Here is a 25450-nt window from a genome sequence, read left to right as displayed (position 1 = left end):
GAAATAGGCAGGTAATGCAATTAGATAATTCTGAGAAGAAATATAGCTGGCCAATAAAATTTGAAAAAATAAATTCAACTCACTGATAAGAAAAGAAATGCAGTCAACAGTAATGAGATGCCATTTGACTTGGCATAGACTAAAAGATAATTTTCAGTAATCTAATGGTAGAAACTTACATTGTTGTAACTTTTTTGGAAGTTGATTTGGCCTTGTGTACAAAGACTGAAAACGATTATACCCTTGGCTTCAGAAATTCCACTTCTAGAGCTGGAAAATCATAAATCACCACTAGATCATGAGACAGTGCTCTTTTCAATGGGCAAAGTAATATGACAACACAACCTGTTTTTACTCAATAGCTATTATGGTTTGCTTAGTGCTTCATGGAGATACTCCTTTCTACCTCTTTTGGCAAAGTGAAGCGACATCAAACAACTAAAATGCTATACAGGAAATCTCTACTAGGCCTGTTTAATGTAAGTAGAGAAGCATGGAACATTCCCTAAGGCTTTATGCAAAGCCAGCTCATTGTTTCAAGGTGCTACAAGCAAATGACTTAGAACATTTTATGAACAGACTCTGCTGAGATGCGTCTGAAGGTCCCTAAAACCTGGAGACAGAGCATCCACATTTTCTTCTAAACTCTGAAGACTTTGGCAGACTTCTTGCTTTGGCAAAGCTTTGTATCTTCTGAAATTGATGGAGTATTTCTCTTTTTTTTCCATTTTAATGATGAAAGTGTGGAAGTAATTCGTCTGGGACACAGTTATTTTATAAACTGGGATCGGAAGATGTATTACTCTGGGAAGGCAACACCTGCTCAAGCTCGGACGACCACGCTCAATGAGGAACTAGGCCAGATTGAATATGTTTTCTCTGACAAAACGGGTACCCTCACTGAAAACATCATGACTTTTAAAAAATGTTCCATTAATGGGAGAATCTACGGTAAGGGAAACAGTTCCTTTTTCCTGATATTGTTAACAGTCCTTAAAAAAAATAAGCAACACTGTTTTATTTTTTAATTAAAAAATCTCTGTTTTTCTGATGAATATGGGCACCACCAGCATCTAATAACATAGTGCTTGGCACATAATAAACACTTGCTAAATATTTGTTGGATGAATGTTGAATAATTCAGATGATACTTTAAATCTGTTACGATTCATGGGTAGAGATGGGGGTTAGACGTGACACTCTCTAAGGTTCCTTTCAGTGCACCAACTGTGTGATCTGTTCGGTGGTGCTTGATAGACCCGTATCCCAGGGAGGACAAGTTCTCCATAGCCTGATTTATCTCAGTAAAAGCAATATTTTATACTTGCTTCCTAGCAGCTCTGGAAATGATGTTAGTGTCTGTATTCATAAGAATTTACAATTCATTCCTGAGAATTCACACTGTATAGGGCTACTCTGAGTGGTCAAACTGTTTCATCAATATCCAGTTGCTATTTGTATGCTTCTTTTAGGATACCTGCTCTGTTTTGGATTTTCAGGCATTCTAGTAATATGTGACCCTTGTCACCCCGACTTTGGCTAGTTTAGCAGACAGTTCCTTCTGTTGAGAGCACGGAAGCTTCCCGGAAGGGTGCTGTCGGGTTCCTCTGGACTCCCAATCTCACTTCACTGGACTCTGAGTGTACAGTTTCTCAATACAGAAATCTCAGGAAATAAAGGAAATCTGAGAAAGAGAGGGAAAACTTTCCTTTGTCTCCTGATGGGAAACTTCACACATTGCCAAATATTTTAAAGTAAGATTTGACCCTGAACAAAACTAAGAAATACAGGAAGTTGATTTTCATACTTTCCTACCTTTTGACCTCCCTCTGCTATCCCACCCCCGTAACCCATGGTCGCCATGGTTTCCTCACCTCTCTTCTGCCCTGCCCCTGTCCTGCCCCACCCTTCTCTGGTAGTGGACCAGATGATTTTTCAAACTGGACTTCCACAAGCCCTCAGTTACATTGTGCATTTCTGATATCACTCTTATTAAGATGATAAATAAAATAGAACCTTTTCTTAAAATTTATTCTTTTGATCTTATTTTCAGAGGCTTTCAAAATATACAACCCAAAGAGCAGTTTAAATGAGAAAATTTCTGTTAGAGTATTGGAGATATTTGGAATTTTGTAGACCTTTTGGATTCTTTTGCCATGGCACTTATTGATAATATAATAATTATAATAATATCCCTTCCAGGAAATGACCCTAAAGAAATTATCAGACATGTGGACCAAGATTTATTTGTAGATATGTTTGTCACAGGGTGATTTTTAGAGAAGTCCCTTGCTTTTCACAAAGTATATATCCCAAGATCTTTGCAAATTTACAAATCCCATGATAGCTTGTGATTTCCCTCATAAAAAGCAGGAAAGTAACTGAAAGATTTAAGTAACCCCTTTAGACCCTTAAATTTATATAGCCATTCTAATTTATAATACATTTACTATTACTAAAGCACTCAAAGAATGTTCCAGAATCACTTTTTACCCCCCATACAGTTGGCCTTGTTTATATCATAGATCCAGGCCTTGGGAAAATTTGATATTCTACTCTGATTTATCTAAAGCTTCTATTTTTTTTCTCAGAACTATTATTTTCTTAGACTTCTTCCATTTTTCTTCACTTTCATCACCAGCCTTGTGAAGAGGCTTTCTTTGGGAGGACCATTTTACACAAAGACAGTTTTATTTTGCTTTTAACATTTATCAGAGTTATAGCATAAAGGGCAATGACTGGCACATAACCGTGGTGAGTTTGGGATTTAAATTCCAGATGCTGGGCTAGGTTCACTCTCTAGCTCAGGGACTCTTCCCACACAGCAGCCTCACAGTATTCTAGATTTAGACCTGAGCCCCAGAAAAACAACCAGTAACTCTTTATCAAGTGGTTTTTGGGTCACAGTATTGTATAATGAAAATAGATTTGAATTAAAAAACCTACTATGCTGACTTTTTAGTTTTAGTTGAATCATGTCACTTTGAATTCTGTTCTTCAGTCCTGTCCTCTATAAAACAGGAATGAAAATCTGTTTTTATGTTTGTTTGTTTTGTTTCATTTTTTTTTACAGGTTTTCGTTCCTGTTTTTAAAACACCTATATTTTCCAATATATTTGTAATAAGCACATATCGGCTTTATACTAAGAATAGTTATTTTTAAATGTTTGGCACATAGGTGGCTATGTTTTCTGACTGCAGAAGGCTCTGACATGGTTTCATGTTTACTTGCTAATTTGACCTTGCCATTATAGCTATTAAAGATGGCTCTGGCCCAAACCAAGATAGACAAAGATGTACTCATCAAGATGAGAATTGGTCTGTCTTGGATATCATTTTGGATTCCCCAACAGTGGGTATAAAGTGAAAAACAAAATTTGTCTCTTGCAAACATCATAGATAATGTAACAACAGAATGATAAAATTTACAGATAAACATGATTGCGATCTTATTTTGTTTTAATGTGTACTGCATTTTAGTTCTATCTTGGGCAAACATGAGTATCTGTCTGTGTTAATTGCCATATCTACCGTTACAGTTTGAAAGCACTCCTTAAAATGTCTAGGTTTGAACTCAATGTCATCTAGTAATAGTGCTTTAATAAACAAGTGTATTTCTTAAAACTAAATGACTAAATCTAGTTTCCATTTCATTTATTTTTAATTCTCAATTTTTGTTTTTTCAGGCGAAGTACATGGTGTCCTGGGTCAGAAAACAGACCTGACTAAGGTGTGGAGGTGATAAAATTCATTCTTACTTTTAATTTCAAATTGTATGTACTTTTTAAAAATGATGAGTTCCTAGACGCCTGATTTCCACTATGACCAGCTGAGATACCTAGTATGTAACATTAAAAAAATAGATTCATATGGTTCAAAATTCCTTCTCGTCTAGGTTTCCCAACCACAGAGTTCCCTGGATTTTTTTCTCTTTTAGAGGTATTTATTACATACAAGCAAATATATTTCTCCATTTTTTACATAGTTGGTAGTGAACTATACATACTGTTCTTAACTTTCTTCCTCAACAATGATCAAGATCTTTCTATATCAGTGAAAAAAAAGTGCTCCCTTTTTCTCTTTACAGTGAATAATAGTCTGTTATACCAATGTTCCTTAATTTATGTAAGGAGACAGGAATGGACATTCAGAATATTTTCAATATTTTGCTTGTAAAGAAAATGCAGCAAAAATAACAGTGTAGGGCTTCCCTGGTGGCACAGTGGTTGAGAGTCCGCCTGCCGATGCAGGGGACATGGGTTTGTGCCCCGGTCCAGGAGGATCCCCCATGCCGCGGAGCAGCTGGGCCCGTGAGCCATGGCCGCTGAGCCTGCGCGTCCGGAGCCTGTGCTCCGCAACGGGAGAGGCCACAACAGTGAGAGGCCCGCGTACCACAAAAAAATAATAATGATAAATAACGGTGTATACGTTATATCACATGGATCCTATATTCTCTAACAAGTTCCATTTCTAGAAATGGAACTGCTCAATCAAAATATATTTATAATTTGTTAAATTTATAATTTGATAAATATTGCCAAATTGTCCTCTTTAGAATTTACATCAATTTACCCTGTCACAAGCAATATATGAGTGCTTACTTTCTCCTACCTTCACCAACACAATGTATTATCAAAGTTTTTGATTTTGACAAGACTATGTAAAAAGTTACTTTACTGTGCAGCAGAAATTAACTGCAACATTGTAAATCAACTATATACTTCAATAAAATAAAAAAAATTTTGTTCTTTCGTGTTTTAAAAAATATTTATTTATGGCTGCATTGGGTCTTAGTTGCAGCACGCAGTATCTTTTGTTGTGTCGCGCAGGCTTCTCTCTAGTTGTGGCACGTGGGCACCAGAGCACACGGGCTCAGTAGTTGCAGTGCGTGGGCTCTCTAGTTGCAGGGTGTGGGCTTAGTTGCCCCACAACATGTGGGATCTTAGTTCTCCAACCAGGGATTGAAGCCACGTCCCCTGCATTGGAAGGCGGATTCTCAACCACTGGACCACCAGGGAAGTCCCTCTTTCCTTTTTTTATACAAGTATTTGTGGTTATTAATTTCCCTCTGAACACTGCTTTAGTTTTAATTACATGGATTTTGGCCTGTAGTGTATTAAAGTATCTTTATTTTTGTTATGTCAATTTGAATATCCACATTGAACCATGAGTTTTTAAGGAAGAACTTTAAAATTTCGAAGTGGTTGGGACTCCCCCCCAACCTTTATTGTACTTTTAATAAAAGAATAGATTTGTATATACACTAATGTGTATAAAATGGATAACCAATAAGAACCTGCTGTATAAAAAAATAAATAAAAACAAAAAATCCATCACTACTGAAACTACAAGTTATTTTTTCTTGTGATGGAAGGTTTGAAATTCTATTCCCTTAGCAACTTTTAAATATAAAATAAAGTATTATTAACTATAAAAACAAAACAAAATGAAACAAGAAGAATAGATTTGTATTATCTCTACTTTTTTGGACTTTATTTGGGTTTTCTTTGTGGCGTAATATGATCAATTATTGTCTGTGTTCCAGGGTCCTTAAAAAGAAAGCTTATGTATATTCTGTTTTCAAGGTATAAAATTAGCTGTGTGTCATTTTAGTTCTACCTTATTAATTATATTATTTAGGTCTTCTGTTTCATTATTTATCTTTTATCTATATTATCTGTTTGGATTAAAGAGGTTAACTAAAATGTTCTGATAATTTCTCTCTCTCTCTAGCTCCTATATAGCCTGAAGTCTTCATTTTATGAGTATTGATGCTATCTTGAGGTGCATTGATGTTCACAGTGGTTATATTTTTATTATGAATGTGCTCTTCTTTGACTCATTTAATTCTCCTTGGCCTGGATTCAACCTTATTTAATATCAAGGTCATGTCTCCTGGTTTCTTTTGATTTGCGTTTACCCACCTCTTATTTTCAATATTCCTAAATAACTTTGTTTTAGATGTGTCTTATGTATAGCAGAGGGTTGGATTTTGCTTTGCATCCAATTTTTTAATAAGTGAGTTTGGGCCATCTACATCGGCTCTGTTAAATATTTTAGGTTATACTTTGTGTCTTTATAATCTTTAATAATTCTCTGTATGGACTCTGCTCTCTGTGTGTGCTTCTCTTGTAATATTTAGGAAAGTATTTTATTGTTTCTCTACTGTATACTTTCAAGAATTTATACAATACTCAATTCTTTTTTCATAAGCAGTGTCTATCAATTTCCTAATATGAAAAATGGTAAAATTATTATACTTATCCTTCTTTCCCTCATATTTTCCTACTACTTGTATTAATGATGCTTCTTAATCTGAAATATACATAGATTTCTCTTAGTTGATTTGAGTTTTTAAATGATATCTTCTGACCTTCAGATACTAAAATGAGGAAATCAGCATCTTCTCCTAATTTTTATCAGTCTTTTCTACATAGTCGATGTATATAATATATACATTTTGTTTTGCCATCCTAATCTATTTCTTTTATATTTAGTTCTTCAGTTAGAGAGATTTGGTGCTTACCACTAACTGCTCCCTTTCCCACTGTTTTCCCAGTTATCTCTTATTTGGCTGAAGTATCCTCTAGTTTCAAGATGGGTTCATGAAAAATACCTGTTCAGAACTATCTGTTGACTTTATATTTGAATGACAGTTTGACAGGCTGTAATCTCTTTAAGTCATAGTTTCTTCCCTGGGTGGGGTTTAGGGAAGTCTAAATCCAGTGTGTATTTTACTACTTATTAGTGAGTTGATCATTTTTTCCCCCTTATGTGTGGTTCTTTTCAAACTTTATTACATGAACAAAACAATCTGTGATTAAATAAGTCTCTATGATTCTGGGATAAACACAACTAATGGAGTATCTTGTATACTGGTATGTCTTCTCATATACTTGGATATATAAGTATTATATTTAAAATATTCTGCAGTCTTCAAGACAGAGTGTATATTAAAAGTATTTTCCCATTAACTGCCCTTGCAAAGACATGATCACAGGTCTAGTGCTTTGAATAATAAACTTTTAAAAGTTAGAAGTACGTTTTGTGCTTTTCAGAAGTCAGTGAATTAAGAGAGATCTAATTTAGTATTGAATTGTCTACTATTTTGTTCTGTTCTGTATTGAACCCTATTTCTTTCATCTTGTTTTTTTTTTTAGTCAACAAAATTTTAAGTGGACAGTGAACTATTATTAACAATGAGCACAATGTTGTACTGCAGATCCCAGAATTTTTTCACCTTGCATGTCTGAAACTCTGTAATTCTGATTGAACTGCAATGCCCCACTTCCCCATTCTTCTAGTCCCTGGAAACTACCATTCTACACTCAGTTTCTGTGAATTCTACTTTAGATACCTCATATAAATGGAATCATGCAATATTTGTTCTTTTGTGAGTGGTTTATTTCACTTAGCATAATGCCCTCGAGGTTCATTCATGTCATAGCATAAAGATAGGATTTCTTTTTATAAATGGCTGAATAATATTCCATTGTATATATATAACCACATATTCTTTATTTATCTGTTGATGGACATTTATGTTGTTTCTACCTCTTGGCTATTGTGAATAATGCTGCAGTGAACACGTGAGTACATATATCTCAAGATCCTGATTTTAATTCTGTCATTATATTACGCAGTAACACTAGTGAGATCAGAGAAAGTACCCTGTAATCAAACACATAAATATTTTTATAACAGAAAATACTAATTCACACTAAGTAGACTTTTAAAAGTCTATAATTAGGCACATTCCATTCCAGGTCAGATATTGCTGCCAAAATGAGTTCAAGGCAGGTCAGGTTTTGCCGTCAAGTAAGTTTTGAAGAAAACTCTCAGTTTTCAGGGCTTCTTTGTATTTTGGAGTTGAAGTAAACATTTGAGAATCTGTACATCCATTGGATATTTTTCTTTCCCATATGCTTTTGGAAGGTTTACTGCTCTGGTGATGAAGGTTTACATAGCTCTGAAATGAGAAGATAATATTTAACGGTAATGAGGGAACAGAAAGTCATTTTAGTGCCAGGCTTTTGAGGCTGAGAAATCATACAAGCACTAAAAATACTTAGAAGAAGTGTTTTTGAATTTTAAAAGATTGTTGTTGGAATGAAGTCTACAGTTTCGTTGTTGTTGTTGTTCTCCTATAGAAAAAAGAGGCTGTGGGTTTCTCAGTCAACCCCCAAGCTGACAGAACATTTCAGTTTTTTGACCACCATCTGATGGAATCCATTAAAATGGGTGATCCCAAAGTGCATGAATTCCTTAGGTTACTTGCACTCTGCCACACCGTAATGTCAGAGGAAAATAGTGCAGGTAAGTGCAAAGTGTGTCTGAGTAGTGAGCCTTGTTTTTTAAATCAGTATTGATATTTTTATTAAAAATGTTTGGAATTGGAAGGATTTTCTCATTCAGAATATAGCATTGCATGAGGGGTTTACCTATCACTAACTGTTCTTTGTATTGGAAGGATTTTCTAATTCAGAATATAGCATTGCATGAGGGGTTTACCTATCACTAATGGTTCTTTGTATTTATTTATATTCCGAATGTTTTCCAAAAGATATGGAGAGACTTAAAGGAAAAGAAAAAGAAAAGAAATAGGAACAACAAAAAGATGAGGGCCTAGATATGTCAGTTAAAGGGGATGAAATATCTTTTATGATTGAGCACCGTATTTGACTGTGAGCTTCCTGGTAGGCAGGACAATCAGAGAAACACTCTTGAGCCACTTAGCTCTTGTTATTAACATGCACATCTAATAGATGCGGATAGCCATCAGGCGTATGCTTAGAATGCATTTTCCCAGTAATGCGACAGATTTACACTGATAGCATACTTGTGTTTAGTCCCCATTATGAACAAGTTCCACACTACCAGGATGGTTGTTCAGAGCTCAGGGTTCACAGAAGAGTACAAAATCACCTGGGCCGCTTTAATATTGAAGCAATGAGGCAGGTAGACAATGGACGGTGAATTGGCTTCTCGCTCCATTTGGGCCCAGTCTATTCCATTTACAAGTTTTATTTCTTTCTACTATCACCTGTTGGGTGAAAATTACCATTCAAGTAATTTCAACTCAAAAGTTGAATAATAAATTTCAAAAGTGAAATATATATAGTCTGCAGACTGTATATATGTATATGTGTGATATATATATGTATGTGTGTATATGTATGTGCATATGTACATTTGAATATATGTTTTCTTTCTCTCTATATATATTTTTCTTCTTTTTTTCTTTGTTGGGACTGCATTCAAGCCATAGTTTTGTCCTTGATTATGCTGGACTAACTCATTCCTCTGATTTTAATTGCTGTGAGGATTCACATAATTATATTTATAACTTAAGCTGGTATTTATAATACTAATGTATCTGAGGATAGCACAATGCCTTCAAGTAAATTTCTTTTATCTCTGACTTTGAGTTTATTTCATTTTTAAAGCTCTATTTTATTTTAATAGCGATTTGTTTTTATTCCAATATCATGATATTTTCTTAGATCTCTTTGAGGATATTAATTATTCTTAATTTGAAATCTTTTGTTTCCTCTATTATGTTTCATTTTACGGAATGTCGTGTTTTGAGTTGTGTGTCTAACTTTCATGTTGTCCTCAAACGTTTGATGGTTTGTGGTTGCCTGTTCCTACTTGTGTTTGAGAATCCCTGTTTGCCTCTTGGTGAATGTAGGTTCTGATTACAGTGGCCTGTCTCCCAAGATTGTGGGGGAAAGGCACAATACATAGATCATCTTCTGGCTATGGGGTTCCCCTCTCCTGGAATTCATATGATACCTCGGTTTAGCTGTCTTACTTTTTCAGATCTAGTGCTAGGAGTCTGTGCCAGAACCCTACTGTGAGACAAAGTTATACTTAAGGTCTGGGCTGGAAGAAAATATCAGAGTCATGGAGTTCCTTTCTCTCATTAATTTATTTCTCTTATCCTTGTGGAATTCTAAAGCTACTTGTGGCTGTTTTCAGCTTTGGTCTCCAGCCCCAGCATTCAAATTTTAAAAGTTTCCTTAGGTGGATTGTGTACTTTGTGTAGAAGAACATTTTCAAGGTTTCATCCTGGGGCAAATGTCACTGCAGCCCGCTGTTCGGAGTAAGCTGGCAGGGGGAGGAGCCCAAATGGTCTGGGAGAGCTGAATGGAATTCTTCAAATAATTTTATTCATGGTGCTTCCAGGACCACTTCTGCTTTTCTCATTTGTTGACTCTGATTTGGAGACTCTTTGGGGGTTGCTCTGACCTCTGTATTAATTTTCTTTTTCAAATGCTTTGAGCTGTGTTTTTCTCCTTTCTTATTTCTTCATTTATCAAATCTACTTTTTATCTTTCAGAAATTTCTCAGATTTCTAGTTTACTGACAATATTCATTCTTCTTTTTTTTTTTAAATATCTTTATTGGAGTATAGTTGCTTTACAGCGGTGTGTTAGTTTCTGCTTTATAACAAAGTGAATCAGCTATACATATACGTATATATATCCCCATATCCTCTCCCTCTTGCATCTCCCTCCCACCCTCCCTATCCCACCCCTCTAGGTGGTCACAGAGCACTGAGCTGATCTCCCTGTGCTATGTGGCTGCTTCCCACTAGCCATCTATTTTACATTTGGTAGTATATATAAGTCCATGCCACTCTCTCACTTTGTCCCAGCTTACCCTTTCCCCTCCCCGTGTCCTCAAGTCCATTCTCTACGTCTGTGTCTTTATTCCTGTCCTGCCCCTAGGTTCTTCAGAGCCTTTTTTTTTTTAGATTCCATATATATATGTGTTAGCATATGGTATTTGTTTTTCTCTTTCTCACTTACTTCACTCTGTATGACAGACTCTAGGTCCATCCACCTCACTACAAATAACTCAATTTCGTTTCTTTTTATGGCTGAGTAATATTCCATTGTATATATGTGCCACATCTTCTTTATCCATTCCTCTGTCAGTGGACACTTAGATTGCTTCCATGTCCTGGCTGTTGTAAATAGAGCTGCAATGAACATTGCGGTGCATGACTCTTAAAGGGGGCACTGATTTTCAGCTTACCTTTATACTGAGAGAGTATCCTTTCTGGGGGCTCAGTTTTAAGAGATGGTCTCCCATTAGACTTCTTTCCCTGGCCTGTGTCTTTTCTAACCAAAGGCTTGAGAGACTGGAAACCAATGAGCAAGTCCTCTTGGTTTAGAAAATGCTCTTCATTTATTCCATTTTTTTTTTTTTTCAGTCTTAGACCTGAACAATGACTGCTTTCTAGCCAGTCCTGGGTGCATTCAAAAATATTTAAATATTTTGTCTTTACGGAATATGTAGCTCTTTGCAACAGGGGAGGTTGATCCTGGCACCTACTCCACAGTGTTGCCAGAAATGGGAGTTATCATATCATTTCATGGGTAGATCAAGAAATTGCTTTAACTTTTTCTCTTTTTGGAATTTCGAAAATTAATTTATGCCTATTGTAGCAAGTGAAACCGTACAATACAAAGATTTATAAAGGCAGAGCTAATAATTTCTTCCTGATTTTAATTCCACCTCTACAGGGGTAACCAATGTTAACATTTGGTGTGCACACTTTCACACTTTCAATTTGCTCATATATGTATGAATATATGTAGATGTGTAGGTGGTTTGTTTTTTAAAAAAAGGAATCATAATATATAGATTAATATGCAACTAGTTTTCTGAACAATTTATCTTGGACATTACTATAAATCAGTAAATATGGATCTAGCTCTGCCTACTTTTTCTAATTTATTTTTACATACAAAGGTAGTACAATTTTATGTAGAAAGGCTTCCTTTATTCATGCTGGTTTTAAAGTGTATTTTTATGTTTTTTTCCCCCCATTTCATTCTTTTCCTCTCTTCTCCCCTCTCACCCTCACTCCAACACATACACAATACCAGATACCAATCATTAACATCCTGGTTTGATTCCTTACGTTTCAAGGGATTTCTTGTATGCATTCTCATAAAATGGTCATTAGTAGCAGACTGAAGAGGAATTTGGAATGTCTGCTCTGTCACTCTGGCTGTGTGATCTTGCAAAAATCACATAATATTTTCAGTCATAGTTTTTACCAGTATAAAATGGAAATACAGGCATACCTTATTTTATTACCTTCACATACACTGTGTTCTCCACAAATTGAAGGTTTGTGGCACCCCTGCATCGAGCAAGTCTGTTGGCACCATTTTTCCAACAGCATTTGCTCACTTTGTGTCACTATGTCACATTTTGGTAATTCTTACAATATTTTAAACTTTTTCATTATTATTATATTTGTCATGGTGATCATGGTGATCAGTGATCTTTGATGTTACTATTGCAAAAAGATTATGACTCACTGAAGGCTCAGATGATGCTTAACATTTCTCACAATAAAGTATTTTTTAATTAAGTATGTACATTCTTATATATAATGCTATTGCACCCATAATAGACTACTGTATAATGTTAATGTAGCTTTTATATGCACTGAGGAACCAACAAAATTCGTGTGACTCGCTTTATTGTGATATTTGCTTTATTGCAGTGGTCTGGAACCAAATCTGCAATATCTCCGAGGTATGCCTGTAATAATTTTAATAATCCCTACCTCATTGCCATGAGGATTATGTGCATTAATATATAAAGTGTTTTAGTTTGTGAAGCTTTCATGGCACATTTCTAGTCACTGAAAAGACAAAGGTGTGGTCTCTGCCCTAAGAAACTTTCAGCATAGTAGGGAGGCAGGCTCAGGAATGAGCCTTTTCCTGTAAGATGACAAGGGTTCCAGTGGTGGTATACGTTGTGTCCTGTGGATCCACAGTACAGGCACCTGGTCACCTGGTTGGTGAGTGGAAAAGGTCTGATTTCTAGAGCTGACACTTGGGTTGGGTGTTATAGAATGAGTTGGAATTGGCATTGGTGTTCTACGAATGTTATTATTCTCAGTATTAATACCTTTGTTTCTTTGCCTTTTTTTGTTGTTATTTAATCCACCTGTTTCTTTTCCTTTTAGGAGAGCTGATTTACCAAGTTCAGTCACCTGATGAAGGGGCTCTAGTGACTGCTGCAAAAAATTTGGGGTTCATTTTTAAGTCTCGGACCCCAGAGACGATAACAATAGAAGAATTGGGAACACTAGTTACTTATCAATTGCTTGCCTTTTTGGATTTCAACAATTTCAGAAAAAGGATGTCTGTCATAGGTACGGTTGGTGGGTGAGAGTATTTTTTATCTCTTGATAGTACTATGGTTATATGGAAACTTCTCAGGGATGATTTTACTCTTGGTTATGTGCTGAGAGTTGTGATATTTATTAACCTTTGAACTTCTGTTATCCTCAACTTAGCCTCAACTCAGTAGTGGTGAGTATAACTAACGTAACAAACGCTTATTGTGTCCAGTACTGGTCTAAATGCTATACATGAATGAACTGATTTAATCATCACAACAGCCCTACAAAGTAGGTACTATTATTTTTATGCCCATTTTAAAGATAACAGAACTGAAACAGAGAGGTTGAGTAACTTTCCCAAGGTCACATAGCTTGAGATAGAATAGCTAGGATTTAAACCTAGGAGGTCTGACTATGAAGGAAGGTCATTCACTACACAGCACTGGCTCAGGATGAGTTCCTGAATTACTTGGCACATGCCAGTGATTGTTGATATTGTTGTTTTGTGAAAATCATCATCAGTCTTCTCATTATTATCCGTTTACTCTGTTCACTTGCATTGCTGGAGATGATCACCCATTATTGAATTTAGCACCACAATGAATCCATGCTTTCCTAAGTCAGTGCTAACCCTCAGTGCTGCATCAATGTCCCTCTCATTCTTATTTTGCTTTTTCCATCCTTATAACAGGTGTTCTAAATCTTTGCCCTTTCCTCAAGTCCTCAACCTTGCCATGAATCTTCTTTACTCTTGGAAGCTAAATTCATCTGCTATTTCTCTAAAAAAAGAGGCCCTCAGAGATGCGCACTATCACCTTACCCTTTTCCCCATCTTCCTCCTTCATCCCCAAGCTATAACTTTACTCAGTCTTTTTCCTGATTCAGAGAAAAATTCCTCTTGCTCTTTTTCAATGCTAAAGATTCTACCTGTTCCCATCCCTTTTCCTTCCCTGCTTGCTCCTTATTCTTCGTCACTGGCTCCTTCCTTCAGCCTGCAACTCTGTCATCATCCTGTTTCCTTAAAGATATTGTTCATGTTCTGACCTCCACTGATTTGGGCACCCCGTTTTTCTTCTTTCCATCACAACTTAATTTTTCAAGGTCAGTTTTTGATCCTTACCTTGATTTCTCTTTTCAGCCTATTAGGGTCAGTCCTCTGCTTCCACTGTTCAAAAAGAAATGCCTTCTCAGAAGTTTGCAATCACCTCATAACTGCCCAAAGCAATAGCCCTCCCTCTCTCTTTCTTTCTTTCTCTCTCTCTTTCTTTTTCTTTCTTTCTTTCCTTTTTCTTTCTCTCTCCCTTTCTTTTCTTTTCTTTTCTTTCTTTTCTTCCTTCCTTCCTTTCTTTCTTTCATTCTTTCTTCTTTATTTCTGTCTTTATGTCTCTGCCTCCCTCTCTCTCTCTTTCTTTCTCTCCCTCCCTCTCTCCCTTCCTTTTGCTTTCTTTCTTTCTTTCTTTCTTTCTTTCTTTCTCTCTCTCTCATCTCTTTCTTTCTTCCTTCCTTCCTTTTTCTTTCTTTCTTTCTTTCTCTCTCTCGTCTCTCTTCCTTCCTTCCTTCCTTCCTTTTTCTTTCTTTCTTTCTTTTTTTCTCTCTCCCTCCCCCTTCCTTCCTTTTTTTCTATCTATCTATCTAACATCTATCTTCTACTGTCATCGCTCTATCTTTTTTTTTTTTTTTTTTTGCGGTATGCGGGCCTCTCACTGTTGTGGCCTCTCCTGTTGCGGAGCACAGGCTCCAGACACGCAGGCTCAGTGGCCATGGCTCATGGGCCCAGCCGCTCCGCAGCGTGTGGGATCATCCCGGACTGGGGCATGAACCTGTGTCCTCTGCATTGGCAGGCGGACTCTCAACCACTGCGCCACCAGGGAAGCCCTATCTTTTTAAACTTGGTGATATTCGGGACTGTTGACCTACTTCTCTTGACACTCCTCTTTTGGCCTCTGGGAGCTCGCTGGCTCCTGGTTCTCCTCTTCTCCTGTGTTTTTGTTCTCAAGCTCCTTTTCAAGCTGACTATTCTTTGTTCTACTCTTCAGTGTTGGTGTCCTTTTCTCTTCTCACTTCCTGTGCTCTCCTTGGATAATCTTGACCACTCACATGGTGGTAGCTATTGCCTATATTCTGTGTCCTTCCCATATTGTTCTTCAGTTTCAATCTCTCTCTGAGGTCCCCACACACTCTTTCAGCCTTCTCCTGGATTCTGCCACTGGGTTGTACTACAGTTACCTCAAATTTTGTATGTCTAATATAGAACTTTCTTTCTCACAACTATTGCTCTTTATGTAGTTCTTATTAAAATTGTTAACTACCTTTTGCCATATGCCTGTGTGAGTGCACTGAACACTTTACAATGAATTATTTTATTAAATTCTTGCGATAGTGTATTACCCCCAATCAGGAGATGAGGCAATTAAGGCTCAAAGATTGGAAGTATCCTGCCCGAGATTGTCACACAACTTGTTACAAGTCCAGTAAGATGCAGAGGAAATATCTGAACCCAGGTTTTAAATATTTGAACATCTTTCTCCAACATCTGGCCTCTTAATCCCTATTGTAGCTCACTTGCTTTTGATACTTCCTTCTCCTTTGTGCCCCTGGGCTAGTGATTCTGAAACTTCACCTCCCATCAGAACCACCAGGAGGGCTTGTTAAAATGAAAATTGCTGGGCCTAGGCCCTAGAGTTTCTGATTCAGTAGGCCTGGGGTGAGGCCTAAAAGTTTGCATGTCTAACAGGCTCCCAGGTATTGCTGATGCAGATGCTGCTGGGCAGAGAACCAGTCTGGGGGCCATTGCCCTGGACTAGGAGATCCTCAAATACTACTCATTATTTTCCCCTGAGATACTCTGCTACTCTCTTCATTCAGGCTTCAGCATCCCTTGCCTTGTCTATAGGATCCTCAGTAGTCATCCTGTTTCTAAGTCTCTCCTCCTCAAGGCAACAGAGTAATCTTTCTAAAAATAGCCTCAAAAACCCGTTTTTATCATAAAAGCCTACTGTCCTTTTCACTTAATTCCCAGTGCCACTGCTTTAGTTAAGCCTCTCATCACTGCTTGCTTACATTATTGCAATATCTTTAAACCTGTTTCCCCTTAAAAGAATCCTCTATGCTGACACCAGGATATTCTTTTTAAAACATTGGCCTGATTTTGCCATCACCAGATTAAAAAATCTTGCTGGTTTCCTAGAACTTAAAGGATGTCCTTAGCATGACATTCAAGATTGTTTGCAATCTGACCTCAAGCTGCTTTTCTTCCACTTCCTGAAACTACGTGCTCCAGCCTCACTAGACCTCACCATTCCTGGCATGCATTGTGCACTTTCACACCGTTTGCATGTACGCCTAGACCTCTCCTTTTCTCCTCTCCTCTTCTTGGAAAACTCATACTCATGTAACTTATGAATATCCTCATCATCATATTAAATCAATTTTTACTCTGAAAAACATGTGTGTATATGTAATAGCAGGGCTTTTGGTCTCTAACTACTAGAAACTAGCTCTGGGAGATTGCTCTCAGCAGGAACCAAACATCATCTGAGGATGTTTATTTTTAGTTTTTTTTGACAACAGGCTGTAGGCAGTCACTATCAGCGTTACTGATGAGCACACATGCTGCTCTGGGTGTTGGCTTAATGTTGTATCAGCAGGAACTATCTTCTATTTACAGCTTCAGGGGAAGTGTTACTGATGTTGGGTTGGCCCAGAACTGGTTTCTCTTTGCTCTGAGGGTGTTGACGAAACCTAAGATTGCTACACAGGGAAACTTTCAGCTTTTCCCCAGTGTTGGTCACCATTACAGTCTATGGGGAAATCACAGCCTAACCACAAATATCGGATGTTTGCCTTAATGGATCCCATATGAAGAAAGGTAATGTTCCACCACAGAATGCATGGAGGCTTCGGGCTTTATTTCATTTCTGTTTGTTTTTTAATCAGGAGGAATTTGAAAGACAGACTTCACGAGGATAGACAAGTCTCTGTTTGATAACAAGGTGAAAAACAATGTTAGCCTCATGATTGTCACGGGGCTTGGTTGGGCAACATCCCAACCTGGAGGCTCAGACATTTGTTGCTGCTGCAGCTCTTTCTCCTCCTCCCCCTCTTAGGTCTTCTCCTCCTTCTTCGAGGTTTCCTTTTTTTGACAGTCATTCATTGAATCATGAATGTGTAGTTTAAGTACCAGTGGTACTTTCATTCTGGGGCAATAACCCTGACTTAATCCAGAGGTATCTAAATAAAAATAGATTTCTATAAAGAATTTTGTCAGAAGGTATATAATATACTCTATTGATAAGCATGTAAATCTCAGTATGTAGTTTTGGAAGGATTATTACTACTAATTATGTAAATAAAAATACAGAGCTAAAATTCAAAGATAGTTATTAATAGGGGCAAGTGGCAGATAATTATTAAAGAATAGATTACAATAGCTCCTTGTAAAGCCCTTACAAGATCTTTAGATAAAGGTTTCTTAACTCTAAACCTTTTAAGGATTATCAAAGTACAAATCACACTGACATGTGACAGGCATTTCTCTGTGTGGATGTATGAACAGCCACCCAACTAAGATATAACAAAGTGGAATTATTCATCACCCTTCAGAGTGTTGCTATTATATATACCCTTACAGCATAAACCTGGAACCATTTCTGACTTTTTTCTTTCCTTTGTATCACAAAGGCATATCTGCTGCTTTCAACGAATTTTGCATAATTATAATTCAACTCAATCAAGCAAATATTTATTAAGTACCTACCGTGTTCCAGGAACTTGAAGCTAAAGGAGAATGTGAAATTGGAAAATGTATTTTGTGGTTGCATCCAGGAGAAAATGGTGAAGCAGGATAGGAAATAGGCTAAAAAGGGGCCTGATGATCCCTGTTTATGACATGTTTAAGAGTCCAAACTTGATCTAAGGGCAGAAGAAAGCTATTGCGGGATTCTAAGCAGTAGTGTGAAGATGACTTTGGCTGTATTGCAGAAGAGTTTGGAGGGAGCGAGTAAAACCATTTAGGTTAATGTGATAATCTAGGCAAGAGAGAAGGTGTCAGAGAGAAGTTCTTGGCTTCGATTGGATGTATGGGGGGTGAAGGGGGAGGAGCGTTGAGTGATGGCCAGATACCTGATTTGGGAGACTAAGTGAATGCTGAAGCTGATTATTTTTTTTTTAAGACTTTTTTTTTTAATGTGGACTATTTTTAAAGTCTTTATTGAAATTGTTTCAATGTTACTTCTGTTTTATGTTTTAGTTTTTTTATGGCCATGAGGCATGTGGGATCTTAGCTCCCTGACCAGGGATCAAACTCGCACTCCCTGTATTGGAAGGTGGAGTCTTAACCACTGGACCACCAGGGAAGTCCTGAAGCTGGTTGTTAGGACTGGAGGCATAGGAGGAGTAACTAGTCATTGGTGATAGATAACGTGTCCAGTTTGAGTTTGATGTGCTTGGGCACATCTAAGAGGAGATATCCAGTTGGTAGTTGGATGTACAGGCAGGGAGCACTGGAAATGGATTTAGGCAGGAGATACACATTTGAGAGCAATCATCCTGTCGATGAAAACTGAAGCCATAAAAAGAATGTGACTGCCCAATGAGAGTGTGATGGATGGGAGGAAAAGTCAGTCCTGGGTAAATCTCTGCAGAACACCAGTATTTAAAAGACAGGCAATGGAAGCAGATTCTATAACTAAAAATGTATGATCTTTGTCCAGGCTCTGCCCACATGTTATCTTGAACATTTAAAACTGCTATGTTATTTTTAATTTATTTTTAAAAGCTAACTTCTGAAATTACTGAGATTTTATGAGCCTAGAGATTTCCTAGCAGAAGTGACTATAAGCCTTGAATGAAAAGGGATATAAAACTTGCTGAGCTGCCAAAGGAAATGTTTAGTGAGTAAAATTAAACAGGATTCCATGAAATTGGGTTTACATAAACTCAAAATTTAAAGGGGCTAATGCTGGGTTAAGAGAAGGCAGCAGATATGGAAAATCTTTATTAAGTCAGAAAATTGTAGATCTAGAAAGACCTTAGAAGTTAGGTTGTTTAAACATCTCCTTTTCACAAGTAGAAACTGAGACAAAGAGATGGTGAGGGATTTGCACAAATCAAGATTGGTCTGTGATTTCCCTAGACCAGTGGTTCTCAATGAGTGGTCTGGGGAACCCTAGGAAAACTTGATAGTTTTTCAGAGGCTGCACAAGGACAAAAATATTTTCATAATAATACTAATATTATTTGTCTTTCAATTTTTTTTCTCATGAATATATTGTGGAGGTTTACAAAAGCCACATGACATGTGATAATACAACAGATTGAATGCAAAAGCAGATATGAGAATCCAACTGTCTTCTATTAAGCTAGACATTACAGAGATCTGTAAGGGACTTACCTGGTGGTCGAGTGGTTAAGACTCCACACTTCTAAGGCAGGGGGTGTGGGTTCAATCCCTGGTCTGGGAACTAAGATCCCACATGCCATGTGGCATGGCCAAAAAAAAATAAAATAAAATAAAGATATCTGTAACCATATGAAACAATGCCCCTCCCCAAACTAAGTGTTTTTGTTTTGGAAAATATAGTTATTTTTCATAGAATTGTTATTTATGTAAATATATAATAGGTTTATTGTTATTATAATAATTACTCTTTTGGTAATATAATTAATGTCTTAAGACTATTGATACAATAAAATTTATCAGTTTGAATTTCTAATGAGGTAAATATTGATAGATAGAACCTATATGGAGTCCTCATGAAGTTTTAAGAGTGTAAAGGGGTCTGAGACCAAAAAGTTTGAGAACCAATATCCTACCTTGGACTATAAGAAATAAATAGTCATAGAGAAGTCATACTGGCAAATGTTGGATATATACACTTTGCATTTATAGCTCTGGTAATGGGAGGAAGAAAATATGGGGGAAATTATTAAATTGGATTGTTGTATAAGAAAAGAAAGAGACAGACTTTTCTAGGATTAAATGTTCTGGAAATTATAAAAGTTGACCACGGGTCTTAGAAGAGAAGACAAGCCCTAGACAAATCCCAATAAAATCATTTTCCAGGGTGTATTACATCTATTCAAGCTAGGAGGAAATTGGATTAGATTAAGTGTTGACTAAGGGTCATTAAAGATTAGAGGAAGTGAGAAAATCATAATTCAAAGAGTCATGTACCACAATATTCATTGCAACTCTATTTGCAATAGCCAGGGCATGGAAGCAACCTAAGTGTCCATCGACAGATGAATGGATAAAGAAGATGTGGCACATATATACAATGGAATATTACTCAGCCATAAAAAAACCCAAAATTGAGTTATTTGTAGTGAGGTGGATGGACTTAGAGTCTGTTATATAGAGTGAAGTAAGTCAGAAAGAGAAAAACAAATACCATATGCTAACACATATATATGGAATCTAAAAATAAAAAAATGGTTCTGAAGAACCTAGGGGCAGGACAGGAATAAAGACACAGAGGTAGAGAATGAACTATGGACTTGAGGACACTGGGAGTGGGAAGGGTAAGCTGGGACGAAGTGAGAGAGTGGCATGGACATATATACGCTACCAAATGTAAAATAAATAACTAGTAGGAAGCAGACACATAGCACAGGGAGATCAGCTCGGTGCTTTGTGACCACCTAGAGGGGTGGGATAGGGAGCGTGGGAGGGAGACGCGAGAGGGAGGGGATATGGGGATACATGTATATGTATAGCTGATTCACTTTGTTATAAAGCAGAAACTAACACACCATTGTAAAGCAATTATACTCCAATAAAGATGTTAAAAAAACAAAAGATTAGAGGAAGCAACCTAAGTGTCCCTCAACAAATGAATGGATAAAGATGTGGTATATATCTTGTGGTATATACAATGGAATACTGCTCAGCCATAAAAAAGAATTAAATTTTGCCATTTGCAACCACGTAGATGCACTTAGAAGGTATTATGCTAAGTGAAATAAGTCAGACAGAGAAAAACAAATACTATATGATATCACTCATATGTGGAATCTTAAAAATACAACAAACTAGTGAATATAACAAAAAAGAAGCAGACTCACAGATATAGAGAATAAACTAGTGGTTACCAGTGGGGAGAGGAAAGGGGGGAGGGGAAATTTAAGGGTGGGGATTAAGAGACACAAACTACTATGAATAAAATAAGCTACAAGCATATATTGTACAGCACAGGGAATATAGCCAATATTGTATAATAACTATAAATGGAGTATATCCTTTAAAAATTGTGAATCACTGTTTTGTACACCTGTAACACATAATGTTGTATGTCAACTATACTTCAATTAAAGAAAAGATTAGAGGGAAAAGTAATTTATTGTACTATGGTGTTTATATTCTTTTAAATCAAGCTCTAAACTTTGAATCCTCTTAAACTAATAGTAGTCAATATTTATGTTCATCTGTTTTGAGGCATTCTATTTTTAGAGAAAAGGTATAATTGAGTGGAAAGCATGTAATAATCTTTGACTCAATGAAGCTTGTGAGGGTCAGTGTTCAGACCATGAAGTTGAGACACAGGCAGTTGTCCTAGATTGTATCAGCCCTTCAGAAATAGTAGGGGAGAAATACAGTACTATGTCATTCATTCATTCAATAAATAATTAGGTGTCTGGTGTCTGCCAAGCTGTAAAACCAAGCCTGCAAAGGTAGGCTTAAGGAAAGATTAGCTTAAAGAAAGATTTGTCTGACAGCAATATGTGCAACAGCCAGGGGTGGGCACAAGGATTGGAGATGAGGGATTGGAGCCTAGTCAAGGCTGTCATTCCCAAACCTTGGGGGGCAGGTTAAAAACACAGCCCTACTAATACAGACTTCCTGTGGGAAGACAGAAACTTTAATTTTGAAAGCCCCCTGTGAAGTGTGCTTGTAGCCAGGATTGTGACCCAAGAATGAAAGGGCTTTTCCAAGGAGTAAAGGGGGTGAAGAAATATGTCAGCAAGGACTGCGAACTAATGCATAAACCATGGCTTTGAATGGCTAGAGTTCCATATGGAGATCATTTGGCATGACACTGATAGCTGATTCCTACAGTCAGTCTTGAATTTCACATTAGGAGACAAGCAAAAAAAAGCTCTCAGTTCTGCTCAATAAAAAAGGCTTAATTTAAACGTATCAGCCCTTCAGAAATAGTAGCCAAGGAAAATAACAAGGCTGTACACATCAGAATGAAAACACTTTTTCCTGTAGATAGAATATTTCTAAGTTAATAAAACAGGAGTAAAGCCAAGTGACTTGGCTAATGACCTTTTAACCAAAGGCACTGAATACTTTACTAGTGGCTAAAACATGCCCATTTCCAACTTGCCTGGCTAGAGCCCAGGGACAGTCAAGTTTTGATGGATTTCACCGAATATAATCTACTTTCCCAACTTTTCTTTCAGTTCGAAACCCAGAAGGACAGATAAAGCTTTATTCCAAAGGAGCAGACACTATTCTGTTTGAAAGACTTCATCCATCCAACGAAGACCTCCTGACCTTGACGTCAGACCATCTCAGTGTAAGTGCCTCTGTCATAAGGTTAGCACGGTGGCCCTTTGGCTGCTTCCTATGGTTAGGTCTTATTTTTAAAATATCAGTTAAATGATCTGACTTCTGAAATAGAAAGCATGTGAAGAACGGTTCCACAGGAAACTGTGCCAGTGAATGTTTAGAAGCTGGCACGTGGACTTACCCCCTACCCTGCTGAGAGTCTGGTCGGTCTCACCGCAGGTGGATTAACACACAGCAGCTGAGAAGTAGTCACTGAGTGTGGGCTCCTGAACTCCGGCCAGAAGACTCAAGACCCCAAGGGTAACCTGCTCTAACTTCCCTACAGCTGGGGACTGTTTCACCTGGGTGACTGGACTGGTTTAGGGAAGAGGAACAGGAGGGTTGCTTTCCCTTGGGTTCTGATGTGTCTGGTACTAATGGAATCTCTTATGGTTACCTCCAGGGAATAGTTCAGGGTCGTGTTTATATGGTGAGGGGGAAATAATCTCTGTAGCCAACTTTCTCCTCTAAGGGTTCTTTTATTCAGGTCATAAATCATGATGAGTCCTAGGTTGAAGTTACCAAATGCATATATCCTAAGACTATGCACAGTTTCTTTCCAAAAGCTTTGTAAAGGGAGCAGGGATGGTCTTTGGCACACCTTTTTTTTTTTTTTGCAAAAGAGTAAGGGTCTATGAATTAATATGAACATTATTTGATTTAAATCTGAGATTCAAGGTTCTCTCTATCTGAGGTTCTGTTTAACCCAATATGAAATGTAAGGGCAATTGCTCAAAACTCTTATTTCCTCCTTGGTTTCTCTCCTTTAAAAAACTATTGAGGAGTGGGATGGGGAGGGTGGGAGGGAGATGCAAGAGGGAGGGGATGTGGGGATATAGGCATACGTATAGCTGATTCGCTTTGTTATACAGCAGAAACTAACACAACTTTGTAAAGCAATTATACTCCAATAAAGATGTTAAAAAAAGATTAAAAATTTTTTTAAACTTCCAAAAAAAGAAAGAAAACAACTATTGAGGATTCATTTTCTTTGCCAAGCCGTATATTTAATGTAAAACATTCCCTGAATCTTTAAACAAACAAACAAACAAATAAAAAAACTCTGGCTGACTTTAAGTTTAAAGAATGATGGTCTGGTAATATTGGTTACAAACATAGCTATTGTTTTTGTCTTTCCAATAGAGCATTCTTGATTTTCTTTTAATCTTTTCCAGAAGGCTAGCATGGTCTTTTAAAATTTTTTTTTTTTTTTATGGAAACAACATTGGAATCATAAGTATTTGATTTTGCCATTGCTCAAACACCAAGGCCCTGGATTTTCATGCTAAAGTATGGGAAGCCAAATTTGATCTTTTTATATGTCTATGCAAAAGATTTATTTTCCAGGTAGTATCAATTTGACTTGGCTTTCGCGTCATTCACTTTATTCATTTTGACTTCTAAATTCTGCGGTTTTAAATTTATATTTAATTATTGATCTTTGAATTGTTTAATGATAGGAAACGACCTTGTTCAAGTGTTCATTTAGAATTCAACTTGTGTTTCGTGCACTAATTAAATAACTTAAATCATCTGTCCCCTTTTGTAGTGTCATCTTAGAGTTGATTCACTGCTGTGCAGAACAAAGAGAAAGGCACTGTAATGCCCAGTGGGGTTGCAAGGGAGACACAAGAGGGGGGAGATATGGGGATATATGTATACATATAGCTGATTCACTTTGTTATACAGCAGAAACTAACACACCATTGTAAAGCAATTATACTCCAATAAAGATGTTAAAGAAAAAAGTTAAAGTCAAAGAAGTGTTTGTGCAAATTAAGAGGACAAAAGATCCCTATAAAAGGCAGTAACTAGATTTTCAATCAGTAGGGGACCCAGTGGTGGTCTTGGAGGAGGGCTTGTACAATGTGATTGCAATATTCAAAGTGCTACCAACTGCTTACGAGATAAATTTGGATAATTTTTCTCATGGTCTCTCTGGGCTAAACCGCATCACCGCAGTATGCACTGACTTTTCTTTCCATTTACCTAATTAGGGTGTGTCATGGTTTAATATATGCTTGATTGCAAACCTGTGTCTGTCTCATAAGCCAGAACACAACAGAGAAGACATGCTCTGTGGCAGTGCCCAAAGGAGCAGAAATGGTTATGAAAACGCTTACAGTGTGGAAGCCCATAAAATGACCACCAGGGGCCTAGGCAAAGTGGGAGGTTTTTAGCATTTCCCCAAGCATTCAACATATGTTTCTAGCTATTGCAGCTGTGTGAAACACTTAGCAACTACCAGCCTCCTATTTTTATTTATTTATTTTCATGTTAGAAGCATAAAGCACTAGAGGTATAATTTAAGATTGTTGGCTTCCTGAGACACTAAATGAAGAGTATGATCCTCTGATAAATTCGACCTATTATTAAATACTAACTCCATAGAAAATAGTTTCTAGAAAAATAATGATTTTTTAAAAAACTAACTGGACTTGAATGTCTCTTTAAACTTTCAAACAGTTTTATTATTAAAATTAGGCTTTAAATTAGCAAAAAAAAGATTTACAGAGGTTCTAGGATGAAGTGAAAGTCAACCTCCATTTCTAGTACTACTTCCCAGAAGCGAACATTTATATTAAACTTTTCTGCCTTTCTCTCTCACTTTTCCCCTAGAGTTATTATTATAACTTTAATTTATATCCTTAAATTTCTATCACCTGACATCTATTTATTCATCTATTATTGAATAAATGTATTTTATTATGGAAAATTTCAAACATAAACTCAAGTAGGAC

General features: G+C 36.9%; 1 protein-coding gene across 1 annotated transcript in view; it reads left to right on the top strand.

The window, feature by feature from the left end:
* Positions 1 to 25450, top strand: part of ATP8B4 (ATPase phospholipid transporting 8B4 (putative)) — a 248531-nt gene that overhangs the window by 159876 nt on the left and 63205 nt on the right. Inside the window, exons 13-17 of the mRNA XM_082858644.1 lie at positions 743 to 951; positions 3687 to 3730; positions 8151 to 8316; positions 12998 to 13186; positions 22562 to 22677. Of these exons, the coding sequence (XP_082714770.1) occupies positions 743 to 951; positions 3687 to 3730; positions 8151 to 8316; positions 12998 to 13186; positions 22562 to 22677 (724 nt within the window). The remainder of the gene's footprint in view (positions 1 to 742; positions 952 to 3686; positions 3731 to 8150; positions 8317 to 12997; positions 13187 to 22561; positions 22678 to 25450) is intronic.

This window comes from Leucopleurus acutus (genome assembly GCF_964270905.1).
Source record: "Leucopleurus acutus genome assembly, chromosome: 1".
NCBI lineage: Eukaryota > Metazoa > Chordata > Mammalia > Artiodactyla > Delphinidae > Leucopleurus > Leucopleurus acutus.
This window is presented reverse-complemented; position numbering and strand designations above follow the sequence as displayed.